The 20,619-nt window shown below is 41.7% G+C and overlaps 1 protein-coding gene across 1 annotated transcript; it reads right to left on the reverse strand.

Moving 5' to 3' along the window:
* Window positions 1–622: 622 nt before the first annotated feature.
* Window positions 623–20,273, reverse strand: LOC139920839 (uncharacterized). The gene is made up of 15 exons (XM_071910926.2): window positions 20,214–20,273; window positions 16,797–17,368; window positions 16,420–16,515; window positions 16,045–16,278; window positions 14,798–14,945; window positions 14,422–14,448; window positions 12,454–13,027; window positions 10,969–11,021; window positions 8,966–9,438; window positions 7,927–8,118; window positions 7,371–7,466; window positions 4,201–4,434; window positions 3,333–3,480; window positions 1,959–1,985; window positions 623–1,161 (listed from the first exon to the last, which is right to left on the reverse strand). The coding sequence occupies exons 2-15, from the start codon at window positions 17,364–17,366 to the stop codon at window positions 623–625; spliced, it is 3,411 nt and encodes a 1,136-aa protein (XP_071767027.2). The 5' UTR covers window positions 17,367–17,368; window positions 20,214–20,273.
* Between the last annotated feature and the right edge of the window lie 346 nt (window positions 20,274–20,619).

A 20,619-nucleotide genomic window follows, 5' to 3' on the forward strand; every position in this document is an offset into this window, starting at 1 on the left:
TGAGCTAATCTGGCATGGATACAGAAAGAGGGGGGTCAAAGTTGTGATTGGGCAGTAAACAAACCATGAATGATCGACTGTGATGTGAAGTGGCCTTGATGGGGTCAGGGTTAGGGCATTTGTTTTCCTTCATTACTCTGTACATTGCAAAAAAAAACAAAAAAATGAAAAAAAACATTCTTGCATTCAGTCCTTAAAACCTGATTTTACTTAACATTAAAATCTTAAGAAATCTGCCTATGGGGTGATATAGTTTAACTGGTTTCCAATGCAACTGCACTTCTGCATTTTCTAATCAAGTGACATTATCTTGATGCAAAATGATTTAGGCCCACTTTATTTTATTATATAGGCATAAAAGTGCTTTGGAAACTAATGAAATTATCTGGTATTGAAACTTGGAACTTGGAAACAAGTGAAATTATCCACTGGCAGTTTTTTTTTCACTTGTTTTAAGAGAAAAATATTTTAAGACTGAATACATGATTAAATCATCCGTTCAAAATTAATATTTTTTGCAGTGTACAGCACAATGCGACAAACCTGTTCTGTCAAAAGCACATTATAAATAAATGTAACCTGACTTGAGCTGACTTGATTTGCTTTTGACTGGCTGTTGGTGTCAGGTGTGTTTGACGGCACTTATGATGAGCGCAGCGGAGTTCTTCCCCTCCTGGTTGAGACAGGGGCTGAAGATGGGGTACAGGCTCTCGTTGAAGGTATCCACGAAGGTATAGAGGTGCAGATGCGCCTTTACATCATAGAAAGAAACCTGGCCTCCTTCATAATCCAGGAAGATTCCCACTTTATTGGGTGGCGACGGCAGCATGAGCGGCAGGCGGGCCGCGGCCAGGGCCTTCACCTCCCCGTTCTTCAGCCACAGGCACCAGTATCCGCCCTCGGGACTCAGCTTGATCTCACCCTTGCGGCGGGCCGAGGCGCTGGCCACGCCGAGCGTCCAGGCCGTCTTGCGCCCCACCTCCACCTCCCAGTAGTGACGTCCCGAGCTGAGGCCCTCTCGGCCCAGGACAAAGAGGGCGGGGCTGAAGCGCTTTGGACCCTCAGACTGGGACGTTTTGCGTTCCTCATACCGCACATGGCGACCGTCGTCAGACAGAACCAGGTTCCTCTGGGCCGTGGCCGGGTCCAGGAACACCTCACCTGGAAATAATAGAACAGGACAGAATAAGAGACTGGGAGAAGAGTTACTAACATTTATTATGAGAAGATCAGGAGATTACTAAGAGTGTACTTCTTATGCCTGAACGTTAATGAAACAGAAAGAGAGAGAGGCATGAAACAACATACATTAGAATCGGTCCCTTCAACAGTCATTTAGGGGACTGCAAACCTGTCTAAAAAGTTAAAACTGACCATTTCTTCAGAGAGAATGGGTAAAGAAAGCCTGATGGGCACTATAGATAATCACAAACCCCCAAAACTCAACATGATTGTACAGAATGTGCTTGGACCCTAGTTCACCCTATAATTTCAACTCTATTAAGGGGATTTTTTTCATCTTGAACCTTGAAGGCTTCACTAGTCTGGTTTCCAGTGTTAATCAGGGCTAACTGTGTCACTGAATTTCACCGAAAACAAACTTGTGAATGTGAATCTTTTGAAATTTGTTGCTTTGTTGATGGTACTTCTGATCATGTGGCATGAGCAATCGTATTCGGCTGTGGGCTCCTGGCTTGCACAAGTCCCACTTGTCTGTGCTGTGGAGAAATGGCTTTTGTCACTGTGTTTCTATGAATTGTTCAGTGCTGCCATCCTGTGGACAAAGGAGGAACTGAGCAGACTGAACGTCATATTGAGTTGATATTGGGGCATGATTGCCAAATAGTCCTGCTCTTTTCATGACACTCTTCCCTGAGCAAAGCATATTTGCAAACCGCCGATGACGTCGAATTTTCAAGAACCACCACTTTCATGAAAGTAATAGAGGTCGTACTCACTCGAATAGTTCTGCAGCTTCCGTAGCTCTGAGAGAGAGAGACAGGGAGAGACAGACAGAGAGAGACCAAGAGAGTCAGTAAGTCAGTAAGTCTAAAGAGTCAAAGTCAAAGCAGATGGCACGTGTGGGAGGTAAACATACTGTGCTAATCCAGTGCTCTAAATGCTCCAGACATGTGGTGCTGTCACTCAGCCCTCTGCTACTGCCTCTTCATTATTTCCAGATGGCTGAACTCTGGCATCTAGCACTATCTCCATCTGCCCAGTGATCCTGCATATGTAAATGTGTGCGTGTGCGTGTGTGTGTGTGTGTGTGTGTTTGTGCATGTGGGGGTGCAATGATGAGTCACTTTTCTATTTCAAAGTGGTAGTCTAGTAACCTACATATCACTGCTCTGAATCTTGCACAAGAAGTGGGGTTAAGCAGAGGAAGTGGATGTTGAATGCTAACGTTGCATACATAATGCTACAGAACACCTAGCGATGCATGCTTGATATGAAGGATTTACATTTGACACTGGCACTGACAACACCAAATTGTTAAAATACAGCAGTGAAACCTTTTTTTCTTGAATTGTACCCATTCTTATGTTGAAAGTATAGCCTACAGCAGTGGTTCTCAACTTGAGGGGATTCCAGGGGGTCTAAAGCAAATTGATAAATTGTTAAACTTCACCATTATTTAATTTACAAGAAGTTAACACAATTAGAGAATGTAGAAGAAACACTGTTTTGATCATAGTTTCGCTTTTATCTCTCTACCTACAATACAGATAGTCATGGAATTCTGGGCAAAATCATATCTAACAATCAAAATATTCTCAGATTTGGATTCTCATCAAATGGGGGTCCGTGGCCCTAATGTGGACTAAATTAGGGTCCTTGATATGAAAAAGGTTGAGAATCACTGGCCTACAGTATACAATATGTATAGACCCTTTCCATATATAATTCAATTACGGTAGTACATGTGACCCAACATGGAAAAACAGGCCCATTTCGGGGGATAGATTTTTGTTGTTAATAGGTTATTGATCTATGCATGCAGACCTTTAAAATAGCATATTACATAATAGGGGTCAATAAATTAAAGTGCCTTTAATTGATCTTTTTCTATGTAAAATGTTTTTTTGTCACACATTATATATCAGTAGTAGGCCTTGCACTATCTGTTGTCACTGTATGTGTTGTCCTGTTGTCTTTGTATCATACAGTATGTGTCAGTATGTCCTGTAAACCCTGTACTTTGTCATTATGTCCCCTGCACAGACACTCCTGCTTCTTTATTCCATTTGCAGACACAGTGAATCTTTTACAAATCACCGAATTTGACCGTAACGGAGCGGAAAATTAACTTTGGCCACGCATGCCCTCACCTTTTCCGTAGAGTCTTTTGAGTTCGACCTGGAACTTGTCGATGAGGCTGCTGACAGAGGAGCGGATGGTTCCCAGGTAGAGGTCGGTGTTGATGCTGACCGCCGACCAGTCATTAGGCTCCGGTGCGGGAGGAAGCGTCGTCAGGTTCTACAGGAAGTCCAGGAGGGGAAGAGGAAAGGTTAGATAATATGAAACTTTAATGATCCTTCAGGGGAAACTGGGTCATTCCGGCAGCAGAGAATAGGATCTAGCTGAGAATACAACAAACAGAACATATTGAATATCAGGCTAACACACAGCTCCAATTCTTTCTCTATGTTGACTATTGGCAGATTTAAAGGTTTACAGTTTCACAGATTAACAGATGTCGATACTATACAGATCTATCAATTTGCAGTGTGATAATAATGTGCATCATTGGCTATCTGTATTATGAGATTTACAGAGCAGACGTGACAGTGTGCTGTGTGGCTGTTCACATTATCAGACTTATACTTATGGCTGAAAAATGGGGAAAGGGTATTTGTTTACACCTATTCATTTGTGTTGAACTAGAACAGAAAATGTTTTTTTTTCGGAGCGGTTCCACAAAGAACTTCTATTGGATGGTGGGTGATGGCATAAATGTGGAAAATAACCAAGCCCCTCCATAGTATATATTGTGCAATTGCAAATGAGACTATACAAGAACAGATAAACATAAACACAATGCAGATGTCTAAGCAAATAAGTGCAGAAATGATTCTTTAAAGAACCTTGGTCTGAAAGGTTCTTTGTGGAACCAGAAATGGTTCTTCTATGGCATCACTCCGAAGAACCATTTTCGGCACCTTTACTTTTCTGTGTGTATTTCTCCATCAAAGCTACCTGGAGGAAGATCACTTTGTCATGGGTCTGTGCGAAAGCGTCCAGCTCGCTGCTCCTCCTCCTGAGCTGGCTGAGTTCGTTCTCCAGGCCGCGGGCCAGCTCCTGGGCGTGGCGCTCCGCCTCGCGCTGCCGCGTGGCGATCTGCTCCACCAGCTCGGCCTGACTCTGCTCCACCAGGCGCTGCAGGTCCGCGTACACCTGCCAGCTCTCCTCTAACTCCTTCTGAGCACTGGTCTGCAGAGGAGGGGAACACAAGGGACAGGTTAATGTGAATACACATTAGGGTCAAGACCACATTAGTCAATTCCAAACCAGATCCAATCGAGTTGAAGTCAAGATCAGCTCCAAAGGGGGTCGGGACCAAGTCAAAAGGGGGTTGAGACCAAGTCAAGACCGAGACCTCAGCAAATCGAGTCCTATTCAATACCAAGACCAAAATAAGCAATAAGCACTGCACACGTCTTTCCAAATTCCAAAAGAACAAGATTCCAAAAGTACATAAAATGCTTAAAGACTTTCTTAAGCATTATAGAGATGTAGATCTGTAGTAGTTCTGTACTATCCTCTTCAACATCCTACAACTAATTCATGCATAGGATTTTAGCTAATCAATGCACAGAAGTTTGAGGACGCATTCCGTACTATACTAAAGACGAAATAAACAAAGGTGGATCACGTGGAGAAAAACGGATCTTTGAACAATTTCGGATAGGCGGGAAATAGTCAAGTCAACATCCAATAGTGGCCGAGACCAAGACAAGATGAGTCCAAGACGTCAAAAAAATGTTCTCTAGACCACTTTTCAATTTACCCACTTCCTATAGGTAAAGAAAACCTGATACCTGAATTTAATTTAGGCTAAAAGGGCAAATCTATGGGTTCTCAATTGGGTTGGATGGGATGCTCTTCTCTATTGCAGCCCCACTTTGTGATTAAGTTAATGAGATGGGTGTGTTTTTACATAAAAATCTTGCCTAGTGCAGCTTTAAAGTTTAATCTAAATCATTTGTCTGCACAGTACTCACTCTCTGTTTCTGTCTGTCTGTCTGTCTGTATGTCTGTCTCTCTCTCCAACCTGTGACTCATATAGGTACCACACCTATTGTTGTTAAAACCTTAAAACACAATTCACACTTTTCTACAGTAAGAGATGAAGCTGTGAAGTGCTGTAGTTTCAGCAACCATCATGGGTCTTTTGTGAGATTGAGAAATTTCGCCTGTGTGATTCAGTGTTGTACAACTGGCCAAACAGGTTACGCTTTCCCCCACCCAGCCACAGGAAACCACCTAGCTCCTCATGTCAGACGAACCCCTGCATGGTTTTTAACATTTTTCTCTGCTCAAATTACATGCTCAACCCTCCCTAACAGAAAGTGCATAAGAGTCATTGTAAAGTTGTAAGTTGATGGAGTGTAGAATGACATTCATGGTGTCTTGAAATTTAAAACTATTCGATGATATGTTTCTTTCTTTATCTCTCTGACTCTACTAACATGCAGTTGCGGCCACACACACACACACACACACACATACACACATGCGCAGACATACACACACAACACACGCTGATATCCAATCCCTTAGTAACTGCATCCTCATTGTATTTTGAAATGCCGATCAAGCTGACCTCACTCTCTCACACTGTTCTATTTACAGTCAATAACCAAGCAGGAAACCAGCAAACAAGAGTAGCATTGATCCTGGGAAATTTTGCTAATCAGCAGAATTGTAGCTAAATATACTGTATGCTCTGAAGAACTCTGCATCATGTTGTTCGTTTGGTATATGAGGAAATGTGTTTCTATTTGATGAAGAGTGGGTCAATGTACAGATTTATAGTAAAATACTCTTTTGATACTTTTTACTTTTATGTAATTGATTTTCTTTAATTAACTTTTTACTTTTAATACAATTTCTCACTCTCATATTTACTCTCATGCATACACACTAATGTAAACCATCCAAATTCTCAATAATGATTAAATCATATTACATTTCAGCCTGTTGCTATCTCTATTTGTATTTCCTGTATAAACAATGCTCTGTATTTGGTGTATATGAACAAAAGCAGTGTAATCCTATTATTTTTGCCCAACTTATCTTTGAGGGAATTCTAGACAGGCTGTAGTTACAAACAGGGTGTGGGAAACTGAAGGTAAATGTGTACACTGGTCACACCAGTCTGACGGCCTCAGCCGTGGATCTCAGCATATATACACAAGAGAAAAACAAACCGCACAGGCAGGCCTCCTTCTCCGCTACCACAAAGCATGAGAGGCATGAGAAAGATGTGCTGCATCATACTTGGACAGATTTCTTGCCAAATGTGTTTTTTATTATCCAACATAGACCTCCAGTATCAGTTTAGTGGGCAACAATGTCCTGTAACTTAAAAGTCACAGGTTTGATCCCATCGACAGCTGTGTGTCCTGTCAAAGTGCGGCACCCTGAACCCCTACCTGCTCACTATTTGTAAGTTTGTCTGTTTAAGAGTGTTTTTTGCAGTGTAAAATGCAAATGACTTAAGTAGTAGAGTAGACTAGGCAAATATTTAACATGCAGTACATGAGGGAAACGTAAACAAAGATCAAAATCTGTCCTAAATCAAAAAAAATGCTCATGCTCATAAAAATGCTCGAACAGCATCTTTATTTAGAGACTAGCTACTTCACAAACACAGATTTCAAACTTGCATGTATCTGCTCTAAACTACTATGGCTGGTAGCTGATATTGGCCTTTTATGTATTAAAATTCGGATATTGGTCAGTCAGAATCGTCCCCCTCTGATATGATGCAGTTTGTATATATATTTTATAGTTGATTAATGCTACACTGGTTGTCTATAGGAATCCAACCTGTATTGATTCTATTGTTATAAAATTTGATTCTGCACTAATGTTTTGGAATCTAACAAATGCATGAATATGTATAGCTAAAATTCTGGTGGAAACAGTGAATTCATGTAAGGGCTATCAGCAGCTTCAAGGCAAAAAGATTGGCATTGGTATCAGCCTTCAAAAACCTGTACTGGTCAAACCCTGAACAGCTGAAAACTGACACCAAAAATTACAAACATGCCTCTGTTTTCCTTTATTTACCTTGGCTAGGCTGACTGAGCTCACTTGCCCTTTATCAGCAGCACTTTGCAACACTCAGGTCAGTCACTCACCTTGATGACCTTGATGGATTGTTTGATTTCCTCCAGTTTCTTGGCCCTCTCCTTGATCAAATGTTTCAGCTCCGACCTCCTCTTTCCCAAATTACTCTGCAAGAAGAAGAGAAAACAGCCAGGATGTTGTTTTTTTTTAGATAATGGGAAATGGCGTAAAATATATAACAGTGGTTTGGAAGTGTGGTCTAGTGGTTGCAATAGGGATACAGTTCCATGACCTGAAGGTTGCAGGTCATTCAGTGTGGCCATCAACAGGCATGGGTCCTGCTAAAGGGCCCTTGAGCAACACATAGAATCCATACCTGTTCATTCATTGTAAGGCGCTCTGGTTAAGAAGGGCAGTAAATGTCGAAAATATAAATGGTTTCAGGTTGCTACAAAGGCCATCATTAATGTGGAAAATCAATTCTTGAACACATTTTTACAGATTGGCTGTTAGAAAATCTATGTAATAATATATGAGTAGTAGTAGTAGTTTTTATCATCTAGATGAGGTACCTGTGATTTTAATTGAAGATTTCATAACTCTACTCAATGAATGACCACAGCTTACCATCTTCTTCTTCCACTCGCGGTCAGTGGAGACGATGTCGTGGGACTTGTGCGTGGCGTCGGCGCAGGCGGTGCAGATGCAGGTGTGGTCGGTGCGGCAGTACGCCTCCAGCAGGCGCTCGTGCTTCTTACAGATCTTGTCCTCCAGGTGGAAAGTGGGTTCGATCAGACGATGGGAGGTCAGCGACTTCACCTGGGGAGAATGGCATGGAGGGAGGTGAGCGAATAATTCATAAATGTGGGTGAAGCCAGCTTGTGACTGCAAGACTGTCTGGGAACAAATCCCTCAACAACTGCATTCATTTGCCCTCGAGCAAGGCTCTTAACCCCCAACAGCTCCAGTGAATCTGCTGCTCAGCGGCTAACAGCAGTAGGCTGTTTGTGCCAGGCAGCTCCCAGGCCTGAATGTGTCTGAAGTGCAAAAATATGGAGCAAGGCATTGATGAAAAACAGCATGCATGCTCAGCAAGCCTTCCCTAGATAAATAAAGGTAAAAAAAACATGCATATATGAACAAGAGAAGAGGATGGTAATCTAAATAATGAATGGATGAGTGAGCAGGAATGATGAAATTACCATATTGGAGATGTTGAAAGGAGTATATTTTAGACATTTGAAGGAAAATTGTATAAGGTCTGAAATAATGAGTTGCACAATAAAACATTTATCTGTATCTATGTCTTCTGGCATTAAGTGTAGGTAATTGCTAATAATATAGACACCAACCTCAAATGTAACATAAATAATACAGTGATGAAGTATAAAACTATAACAATACTGATAATAAATAACAAACAAAAAAATTGTAAAAAAAAAAATTTAATTAATAAAGTAATAATTAGTAACTCAAGAGGAAGTAATCTTGACATACAGTAGATATTCACTGCCGATTACTTCTTGTGTAGTCATGTACATTAATTTGAATGTCAAGCTCATATACATGTATATATTGTGTATATATGGCACACAGGCACAGTATCCTTACTTTTCTGTGTTTGTGTAAAGACAAATGGGGAAAAAATGTGAAGACACAAACTGACCTTCTTGTGGTGCCTGAGGTGGGCCTCGCAGAACGACCCGGGGCAGTTCACACAAGACTTCAGCGCCTTCAACTTCCTGCCAATACAGGCATCACAGGGAACCTCCCCCGCCCGGGCGAACTCCCCGGTGTCTACCGCTGGGGAGTCTCCACGGCCGGGAGCTGAACTCAGATTCAGCGTAGATCCCCGTGAGGCGGCCCCGGCCCCCCCGCTCCCCTCGGCCAGCACCAGCCCTTGGAACTGGGAGGAGATTTCGGCCAGGACCCGGTTGACGCTCAGCTCGGGTCTCTTGGAGAAGCTCTTCTTGCACATGGGGCAGGTGAACTTCTTGCTGTGGTTCCAGTAGCCCTGCAGGCAGGCCTTGCAGAAGCTGTGGCCGCAGGGGGTGGAGACGGGCTCCACGAAAACCTCCAGGCAGATGGAGCACTGGAACTGCTCCTCGGAGAGGATCCGGCCTCCCGGAGAGCTGATGCCTGGCAGACAGTAAGGGGGGGGGGGGGGGGGGGGGGGGGGCTGTGTGGGTTAGAGACTCAGGGATGGAGCTGGATAAGTTGGTAGTTAAGGTAAGTTTAACTTTAATATCCATTTAGGAAATTCATCTTGATAATACGATAAAACATTAACAATAACATCAAGAAGAAGCAAACGACATAAGTTCTAAGAATAAATCTTACAGTTCTAAAATAGTTATTGTCTAACAGACAGACAGACAGACAGACATATGATATATACATGCAGATAGACAGGTTGGAAGATAGGTACGTAGGTAGGTAGAGATAGGAAGACAGATAGACAGACAGACAGACAGACAGACAGACGATACATACATGTAGTTAGACAGGTTGGTAGATAGATAGATAGATAGATAGATAGATAGATAGATAGATAGATAGATAGATATGGGAGGAACTGGATGCATGTATGGGGAAAGACAGCAAAGACAAATGTGACTACGCTCAAAAATTTAAAGTATACTTTGAGAGGGAGTGAGGGAGAGAGAGTGTGAACAAAAAAAAGATGAATGATGGGTGATAGAGGACAGGAGAAGCTGTCTTTTTCTCTATTTTTCTGTCTGTGACTACATGTGCTATATACAGTGCTGCTACATTGGCCAGTGCTCTTTGATCTCAGTGACATACCTAGATAATTAAAAGTTATCTAACATACAATACCAATAAAATGCATCAGAAAAAACAATGCTGTTTCACTGTGAGCAGGAAGCAGTTATGAAAGAGTCATTCTTTCCAGCGGTGGGTAAGAAACTATTTACGGAATGCAGAAATGCAGGACCTTCTGCTTGAGAGCACCTACTGCAGGTTTAAAAGAAAACACATGACGTCCACTGGCATTTTACAGTCTACCATATACAATAAACAACCACTGTTGGTGATTCATTTTTCATTTAGGCCTCAATAGCTCATCAGTTTAGTCCAAATTAGCTTGATTTTTACCAAATCAGTATATGAGAATATCTTCCTCACAAACAAGTCATATATTTTCATATGTTGACTGTTTTGATATCTAACAAAAGTGACTAAACTGAATATAAAAACACACTATGTTAAGGTAGGTTATTGAGAATACAGTCCAATGAACAAATCCCTTTGTTCATCCAACAGCCACTGAAACTCTAAAAGGACACCAAATTAAAACCTGAAACAATCCATATAAGCCACCATAGTATCATTTCAGAACATTAAGACAGCTTCATAACATGAGCAATTGTTTCAAAATCATCAGGTATTGATCATGTCATATAAGCCACATAGGAATTTTCTGAATGCTAAGTACTCTTCTACTCTGCTTTTCTCAAGGTTTTATTTTAAATAAGTGTGTCCAACTTCATTTTGCACCGATTGTTCATCTCACTTCTACATACGGTATGTGACCAAATCAACAGAGAAATATGATCGTAGGCAAAATGGCTGTAAACAAAAAATAACATGACCAACAATCAAACCAAGAGATATAATCCAATAATGAAAAGATGAAATATAACTCACTCTGCATGTTTTCCTCTGATTTGTAGCAGTGCAGTCTTTCGCTGTGTGCTTTGCTGTGAGTCAATCATCAACAGGTAAGTCTTCCTGAAACTCAGGTGGCCCTCCCACTTTCAGTGTGACACACCCAACCTCCACACATGCCCTCCCTTTGTTATCGTGCTCTGATTTCTGCGGCCCCTCAGTGCAGATATGCAAAAACTAAACCAAAGGACGTGACGTATTCTCTCCATTTGAATAGGTCCACACATGAAAAGGCTGCTGCTATAATAGCTGTTATCAATGGGGCATCTGAACAGCTAAATGAATGGCATGGGAATCAAAGACAGACTGCAGCAGCTACTTAAAAAGTTTAGCTTTTTAAGTTTCCACTAGTGCAAAAGAAAGAAAAAGAGAAATCCACCAATTGATATTCTTACACTGTCAGATATCATCAATTTGTAATTATATTCCAGGAGTTATTTTGTGATAAAGTGTTGTAATTGACTTTTTTGGTGCACCCACTTTCCCTCAACCTGCCTTGTCTACTTCTCCTTCATTTAGTGATTTCCTACATTTCCCAGAATGTCTTTTAACAACCCACAGAGGAGGGACGTGAACTTGTTGCTATCAATCAAAGGAGTGCGTATCGTGAACATCAGGACATGTCTATGATGTTGGTCGTACCCCTTCCTCAAAACGCTACATGTCTTGTTGCTGCATTGTATTCAAAATGTGACATTTACCGATGATGTTTTAGATAACTGAAGCATTTTCCACTAGCAACCTCCATTGTAGCTGCACTGGAAATATCTCTATGTGATGCCAGATCATCTAAATTTGGCCAGTCATCTGCAGGAATAAGAAAAATAGACAAACCAAACAACAAAATGGGCACGGAATTGCAAGGCACATCGTCAATCGTTTTATTTTTTAGTGTTTCAGGGTGTATTTTTCTTTTAACTTTGGGGTTTCAGCATCAGATAAAGTCAAAATAAGATACAAACAAGATAGAAAACATGTCATATATGTATTTTCAAGAAAAAAACATCAGTTGACAAAATTGTCAGGTACTGCACTTTGTACCTTGTAGCACAGTATATGACTGAATGGTGGTCCTTTAATGAATATACACACTGGAACATAAGGAACCACTGTTAAAACGTGAAAACAGTAACTCAACATAGTACAGAGTAGTAGTGATTTCCCTCCTCAGAATGATTACATTATATCCATGCAGCATATAGGCCCACATATGTACAGTCACCATCATCTTGGCTATATTAACAGTTAGCAAAATACTGAGAAAATTCCAACAAACAAAACCATTACCACATTGAAAATAAATGCTTAACACCATGGAGCTACATGAAAAACATACAGCCTTTACATGCAATTCCACTATTCTTGGCTCAAGCTTTCAGTGACTTGATTATGCAAATCTGTTTCTGATTATATACGGATAAAAGTGATCTTGTTTTTGTTCATTTTGCGACCTTGACCTTTGCCTAGGATAGTGAACCTCGATGAGTTATGCATTTTGTGATCTCTAAGGTCTTAATTTGGAGAGGAGCGGTCTCCTTTTTCTCTGTGGCCAAACAGGGATCAAATATGGGGTAAACCTTCCCGGCAAAGTTGCACTTTGTGAACGTGAATATGTGAGTCTTGGCCTCCACGTTGAAGAAAGACACCTGACCCTCCTCGTAATCCACAAACACCCCTACCGTCTTGGGCCGGGGAGACAGCGTTACCGGGAACGCTTTCTGGGCAAACACCACGTACTGCCTTCCGTCCTTGTGACCTACAGTCCACAGGCCTTTCTCCGGGGAGGGCGTCACATGCTCTTGTCTCTTCACGGTGTCGGCAGCGACCCCCAGAGCCCAGTTGGATTTGTCCTGAACCCCAACCTCCCAGTAGTGCCTGCCCGTGTTTAAGCCCTGCTTTGCGAGGGCACACGGGTTCTCTGTGAACCTCGCCGGGTTACTGGGAACTTTATGCTTCTTTGGAGACTGTTTGACTTCTTTCCCGTCCTCAGACACGATAAGCCAGGGTCCTGCGGTGTCGGGGTCGATGGTGATGTCCTCTGTTAGGACAGGAGACAGGGAGTAAGAATGACTGTCTGTAGGGTTAAATGTAAGACTTTTCAAGGCTTAGTACAAATAATAAAAGCATAGTCCAATCAGTTGATTTCTCGTTAAGAAAATGGTACACAACATAGAGGAAACATCATTTTTAAGTCAATACTGGCTGTACAGTTACATATTTAAACCTATTTATACTCTTCTTATGTACCATTGCAACTCATGTACAGCTTTTTCTGTTTTCCTTGTGGTGTTCAAAACCCAGTGCTATAGTCTCGATATCTGTGTATATATTTCTTTTTATTTCTTAATTTTTTTTTATATAACTGATTACGTCCATACTTTCCTATTAGTACAATCAGGGTCCAACAAACACCATATGCATATTGTATTGAAAAGTACGGAAGAGGATTAGGGCCACATGTGAAAAATGTATTTGAGTTCTGAGTTTAAAGTCAGAATTCTGAGATTCTGGGAATAGGGTCCGAATTCTGAGATTTAAGTCAGAATTCTGACTATTCTCAGAAATCTGACTTTAAACTCAGGATTCTGACCCTATTCTTAGAATCTCAGAATTCTGACTTTTTTCCTCAGAATTCTGACTTTTTTCCTCAGAATTCTGACTTTAAACTCAGAATTCTGAGAATAAAGTATTTTTTTAATATACTACTTTGAGCAACACACTGGTATTTAGGACTAAAAGGCAATAGTTATGTGTTCTGAAGACCTATTAACGGCCCTGCTCCACTACAGCCATCGGGCGTCAGGCATTGCCATCAGCCGTCTGCCATCGAAAGAATGATTCAAGCACTGAAAGATGCTCCACTGCTTGCGTTGCGTTGTGTTGCGTCCGATGGCTGCGTCCAAGCTACAAAATCGCCGAGGTTCAATTCTCGATGGCTGACGCACGCGTTCTCCCTCATCATACGATAAAGCAAGGAATCTCTGTCTGTTTGTCTGTGTGTTCTTCGCATTTCTCGAGAACCGTTCGTCCGATCGACTTCACACTTGGCGGGTGTATTGCGACATGTTCTATATTAATAAACTTTGAATAAACAAGCGGACAGCGCTCTGTGCAGCAGCGGGCCGGGGTGAACAGCGCTCTGTGCAGCAGCGGGCCGGGGTGAACAGCGCTCTGTGCAGCAGCGGCGCAAACGGGCACTGCACTAGTTGAAATAAAGTTGAATTGATTGTTTTCTGGTATATCCATTCAAAAGTCAACGCGCTCTGTGGAGCAGGGAGAACGTCACATTGGCACACCGCTGATGGCAACGCGACGCGATGCTGGTAGTGGAGCTCTAATGAAGGCATTTCTAGACCATTCAAGGCCCGTCCAGAAACCTTATAGTATGTTTGTTGTAGTAGTTATTAGTGCTAGCAAGAAAAAATGTCATACCTGAAAATTGCTGCACTTTCTTGAGCTCTGCAAGGGAAGATAGGAGAACATAATTTGAATATGATAAAACAATGTTGATATGATAAATGATGAATGACAAAAAAAAGATAAATGATAAAAATGGCTCTGTTTTGATCAAATCACCCATTATAATTTCAGTGGCACCATATCAGATCTATTGAACAACCAATATTATCATTCATTCATTCATTCATTCATTCATTTTCTCTACTCGCTTAATCTTTTTCTCAGGTTCACAAGGGGCTGGAGCCTATCCCAGCATGCTTTCTCCACCATTGGGAAATGTATGCCATTGCACCATTAACCCACCATTCATTATTCAGAAAATTAAAGCATTATGTAAAAAACAACTTACCAACGGCTGACTGCTGTCTCACTTCCAGGCTGATGAAATCTTTTGCCTTAATCAGGGAGGCTCGTATAAAACCCAGGAAATCCACTTCGTAAACAGGGATGCTCGGCCAATTTTTTGCTTCTGGTAGTGTGCAAGTTTGACTGAATTCCTGTTGAAAGATGATTGAACAAATCATTGATGTCAATTTTTGGCCGTTATTGTTATTTTATATTCATTGACACCCATTACTCATCATTTTATTTACACCCTGATTGTGAAGCACTGTGTAGTTTTTTATTTATTTATTATCATCATTATTATTATTATTATTATGCTTGGCAGAAGGACGAGGAGCTACAGTTATGTCGTTAGTTAAGTCATTGAATTGCTTGATTTAGGTTTTGCATATTGTTTTTTTTGAAATTCATTGGTCTAAGTGGGCTTAAAGGATAAGTTAATTGATTTTGGACCTATAAATAATTTGCCTCTTATTACTTGACCCACAGACAATATTGGCTTCAGAGTCAGCTGTTGGTTGAAATGGTGAGCTCCCATTGCTAGGCCTCTTGCTGCTAAGAAGCAGTCCAAATTGGGTTTGTCAAAATATCTCCAAAAAAGCCAGTCTGTGAAAACGATATGCTGACCAACTGACATATTTATATCCATGGCCCGGAAAGCAGCAGCACCGCACCATTTCCACTCAGTGGATCATCTTCTAACAAACTCTACTGTTTACAATTTTCCGCAAAGCTAGATCATTCCGCCTGTAATGCACTTTCGCTCCACAGCAGTCTGTGCTGCGTCAGGGAAAATTAGTTCTGTGATTTCCTGATTAGTAAATGTTGCATAATGGAGGAACTGTGTCATGAAATCAGAGCTAATTTTAATTTATGTACTTTGTAACTTTTCCATTTACTCTCAACTCCCCTGTGGAGCCTACAAATGGCTTTTTTGGAGATATTTTGACAAACCCTGTTTGAGTGTTGGCAGCAAGAGGCCTAGCAACGGGAACTCGCCGCTTCGACAGCTGACTCTGGAGCTAATATTCTCTGCAGGTCCAAGTACTAAAAGACAAATTATATATAGGTCCAAAATCAATTAACTTATCCTTTAATCCTTTAATCCTTTGAGGATATGATGTAATTGTAGTGGGCCTTGACAACTGTATTATTGTTTCCATTCACTCGCTGACAACATGTACCTACACATTCACTTACGTGTTGCAGGTAACATACAGTAAAACATAAGATTAATTTCCCTCTCCTGACCTGGAGGAGGCCGATATGGTCTTCGGTGTGTGACAGCTGCTCCAGCTCAATGCTTTTCTTCTCCAGCACAGCAATTTCCTGCCTCAGCTCTTCGATGAGCCCTTCAAACCTCTTCTGTTCGGCATCGTGTCTCGCCTCAATCTCTCCCATAAGCTCCGCGTGGGTCTTCTCCATGGACTCCATCAAAGTCGTGAAGACCTGAATGCTTGTCTCCATTTCTTTCTGTGCATTCTCCTGTGCAGTCAACCATGTCAAATTTGAAATTATGCACTCATTCAATTGTATCGCTGACATATTCCCCGTTACTGACATCCAAACCAGCTTTCTACATAGGCCTTCACATTCTTGCGTATTGGTGAATGAGTCTGAACTCACCTTGGTTTGTTCAATCGAATGATTGATCTCCTCAATCCTCTTTTGCCGGTCCTTTATCATCAGCTCAATTTCTCTCTCTTTCTTCTTAATGTGAGTCTGAGGGGAAAATGAAAAATGAAAAAGACTCTATTCACTTTTTATCTTGAGAAACACACACACATACACACACACACACACACACCTCTACACTATTATAACTTGCAAATGATGTCTCAAGGTCTTAGGCTATTTCAACATGATGTGCTTTTATGTAATGATGTTTCTGGCAAAGTGCTATTGGTTTTTTATATCTGCATAGAAGAATACTTATTTTTATAAGTCTTGTAAAACAACAGGAAATCAAGGGAATCAAACCAAACTGTAACTACAACCTTTACCATCTTTTGCTGTGACTCCGCCTCCACTGTCACAACTTTGTGCCGGCTGTGGTCGGTCTCGGCACAGAACTGACAGACAAGCTCCTCGTCCGTCCTGCAGAACCGCTCCAGGATCCTCTCATGCTTCTTGCACATCCTGTCCTCCAGGTTCTTGATCGGCTCAATCAGCTTATGTCTGCTCAGAGCCGCGGCCTTCTTGTGAGGCTCCAGGTGAGTCTCACAGTAAGATGCTATACACACCAGGCAGGACTTCAGGGCCTTTAGCTTCAAGCCTGTGCAGACATCACACGCCACCTCACCAGGTTTGGCCTCACACGCTTTCCTGGCTGTCACCGCGGCCGCGTTTGTGTTTTTAAAGTGATCGACGACGTCTCGGAAGGAGGTGTTGATCCGAAGCTCGGGTCTTTTGTAAAACGTCTCCTTGCACAAGGGGCAGCGACACAGCTCTGCGCTGTCCCAGTACCGTTCAATGCAGGTCTTGCAGAAGTTGTGTCCGCACTGAGTGGAGACCGGGTCGGTGAACAGCTCCAGACACACAGGACAGTGAAACCCACCCAGAGTGGCCGCCATGTCTGAAAGCACAAGGAAGACATTTGTTTTAAGATGAGATAGCTGCCATTTGAGAAGAAGTGACACCTACCCAGAGGGAAGCAAAATCCAAAAACATCTCCTCCTCTTCTCATTTACTTCTCCTAGATCTACATGAGTTCTATTTAAAATCGGTGTGAGATTTTGACCATTTCCTCAAATTCTGCTCCTGAGGTACAAGCCTTGGACTGTCTCACTCTGGCATATCATGCTTCTCATTCTGTTTCTCACATGTCGTAATATGCGTTCACTCTATTCTAAGTCTCTAATGTGTCAGTAAGGAGAAACATATCAGAAATCTGTCAGCCATCTGTGAGTGCAGCCATCTACAAATTAGATATCATGCGTTTCTTATTTGTCTCTAGCGCTTCTTACAGTAAAATGCAGATGTAAATCTCATGTGCATCTCTTTATTGTTCCTAAGGGAGGATTTAGATTAGAAGAATTGATCCTAAATTACACTGAACAAAAATATAAACACAACACTTTTGTTTTTGCTCCCATTTTTCATGAGTTGAAATAAAAGATATGACTTTTTTTTAAATCCATGTTAGTGAGCACTTCTCCTTTGCCAAGATAATCCATCCACCTGACAGGTGTGGCATATCAAGATGCTGATTAAACAGCATGATTATTGCACAGGTGTGCCTTGGGCTGGTCACAATAAAAGGCCACTCTAAAATGTGCAGTTTTATCACACAACACAATGCCACTGATGTCGCAAGTTTTGAGGGAGCGTGCAATTGGCATGCTGACTGCAGGAATGTCCACAAGAGCTGTTGCCCGTGAATTGAATGTTCATTTCACTACCATAAGCCGTCTTCAAGGTCGTTTCCGAGAATTTGGCAGTACATCCAACCGGCCTCACAACCACAGACCATGTGTAACCACGCCAGCCCCTTCACCTGCGAGATCGTCTGAGACCAGCCACCCAGACAGCTGATGCAACAGTTGGTTTGCAAAACCAAAGAATTTCTGCACAAACTGTCAGAAACAGTCTCAGGGAAGCTCATCTGCGTGCTCGTCGTCCTCACCAGGGTCTTGACCTGACTGCAGTTCGTCGTCGTAACCGACTTGAGTGGGCAAATGTTCACCTTCAAAGGCGTCTGGCACTTTGGAGAAGTGTTCTCTTCACAGATGAATCCCGGTTTTCACTGTACCGGGCAGATCATGGCAGACAGCGTGTATGGCGTCAAGTGGGCGAGCGGTTTGCTGATGTCAACGTTGTGAACAGAGTGCCCCATGGTGGCGGTGGGGTTATGGTATGGGCAGGCATAGGCTACGGACAACGAACACAGGTGCATTTTATTGATGGCAATTTGAATGCACAGAGATACCGTGACGAGATCCTGAGGCCCAATGTCATTCCATTCATCCACCGCCATCACCTCATGTTGCAGCATGATAATGCACGGCCCCATGTTGCAAGGATCTGTACACAATTCCTGGAAGCTGAAAACATTCCAGTTCTTGCACGGCCTGCATACTCACCAGACATGTCACCCATTGAGCATGTTTGGGACGCTCTGGATCAGCGTGTACGACAGCGTGTTCCACTTCCTGCCAACATCCAGCAACTTCACACAGCCATTGAAGCGGAGTGGACCAACACTCCACAGCCCACAATCAACAACCTGATCAACTCTATGTGAAGGAGATGTGTCGCACTGCATGAGGCAAATGGTGGTCACACCAGATACTGACTGGTTTTCAAAAAATGCATATCTGTAGCCCTAGTCATGTGAGATCCATAGTTCAGTGCCTAATGTCTTTTTTCAAGATAAAACTGCACATTTTAGAGTGGCCTTTTATTGTGACCAGCCCAAGGCACACCTGTGCAATAATCATATTGTTTAATCAGCATCTTGATATGCCACACCTGTCAGGTGGATGGATTATCTTGGCAAAGGAGAAGTGCTCACTAACATGGATTTAAACAAATTTGTGAACAAAATTTGAGAGAAATAAGCCTTTTGTGTGCATAGAAAAAGTCTTAGATCTTTTATTTCAACTTGTGAAAAATGGGAGCAAAAACAAAAGTGATGCATTTATATTTTTGTTCAGTATAATAAAATATTTAAACGTGCTGTAGTTTCTCAGAGATAAAGAAAGGATGATGTTATTTTTAAAGAATAGCAGGTATTTTAATGACAGGCTACTTTTCACAATGTAGTGGTTTGGAAATCAACATATAGCATTTCAAACTTTACTTAAGAAGAATAAATGCAAATACAACTTCCATTCTCTTTAAACTTTGCATGTACTAAAGAACAAAAGAGAGGAAAAACTAAATTCACTCATGGAAAATGCTACTATTTTTGACTTTCTTGCTAAATGTAAACTTAGAAGTAATTTCTTATTTATCATGTCTGCACCTGTGATACCAAGACAAATTCCTGTACATACTTTACTTGTGAAGTTATTTGGATTCTGAACCCTCTTCCTTCATCAAACAGGTTCCCACGGTATGTAAAATATTAAAGCGGTTGGACAGACACAGGGTATGCCAGTAAAGGTAATGGTAGTGCAACTGGCCTACATATAAACTTGTTTTTCCTACTGTACATTTGAATCTTCTTCAATGTTTAAAGAGATTGGAAAAAAGGGCTTTCCTACAGTTCCCTGCGTTTTAAGTGCTCTTTCAAAACTTTCCATTCAGTAACATCTCCCAGTAACATTTCCCACAATTTTATAACGCTTGACAACCATAACCATGAATATTTGTAAACCTTATCACAAAATAAGTTTTTTTCTACTGTGTCATACTGTTTCAAGGGAAGAAGACTACATTCCTCTCCACTTCACAACATACAATATGTGAAGACATACCTGCAGATCCGTGTGTGTCTCTTGGCTGCTCTGTCCGGTATGACAGTTCTTGTGTTTTTCCTGTTTGGAGCATTGGGGTGTAACTACTGGCATCATGATCTGTGATTGGTGCACATTATTAACCGGTAGCACATTTTCTTCTCCACAGGCAGACATGAAAGCATGAAAGAAGGGTGGGGCTTAATTGATTAGATAAACAGGGGTGTGAAGAAAGGTACTTTTGACGAGTTGCGTGAGAGAAAAGTCGTCTCTAGTCGTCACGTGATGACTAACTGGTATTTTGAGCTGCAAACTGTGCTGATTTCTTGACAAATACGCTTCTAAAGACTGAACAAATTAGTGATGTCTTTCACTATTATATTCCAAGTTGTTTATTTCCTATTCCTGCTAGGTGAGCCAACATACT

This window comes from Centroberyx gerrardi, chromosome 23 (assembly GCF_048128805.1).
Source record: "Centroberyx gerrardi isolate f3 chromosome 23, fCenGer3.hap1.cur.20231027, whole genome shotgun sequence".
NCBI classification, from domain to species: Eukaryota; Metazoa; Chordata; class Actinopteri; order Beryciformes; family Berycidae; genus Centroberyx; species Centroberyx gerrardi.

Bases quoted from the DNA above. Each gene is read 5' to 3' on its own strand.
- LOC139920839 (XM_071910926.2), bottom strand. From the start codon at position 17,366: ATGGCGGCCACTCTGGGTGGGTTTCACTGTCCTGTGTGTCTGGAGCTG. The intron at 9,439-10,968 runs GTGAGTTATATT...ACTGTCTGCCAG, and splicing joins ATCAGAGGAAAACATGCAGA to GCATCAGCTCTCCGGGAGGC. The intron at 1,986-3,332 runs GTGAGGGCATGC...TCTCTCTCTCAG, and splicing joins CAAAAGACTCTACGGAAAAG to AGCTACGGAAGCTGCAGAAC.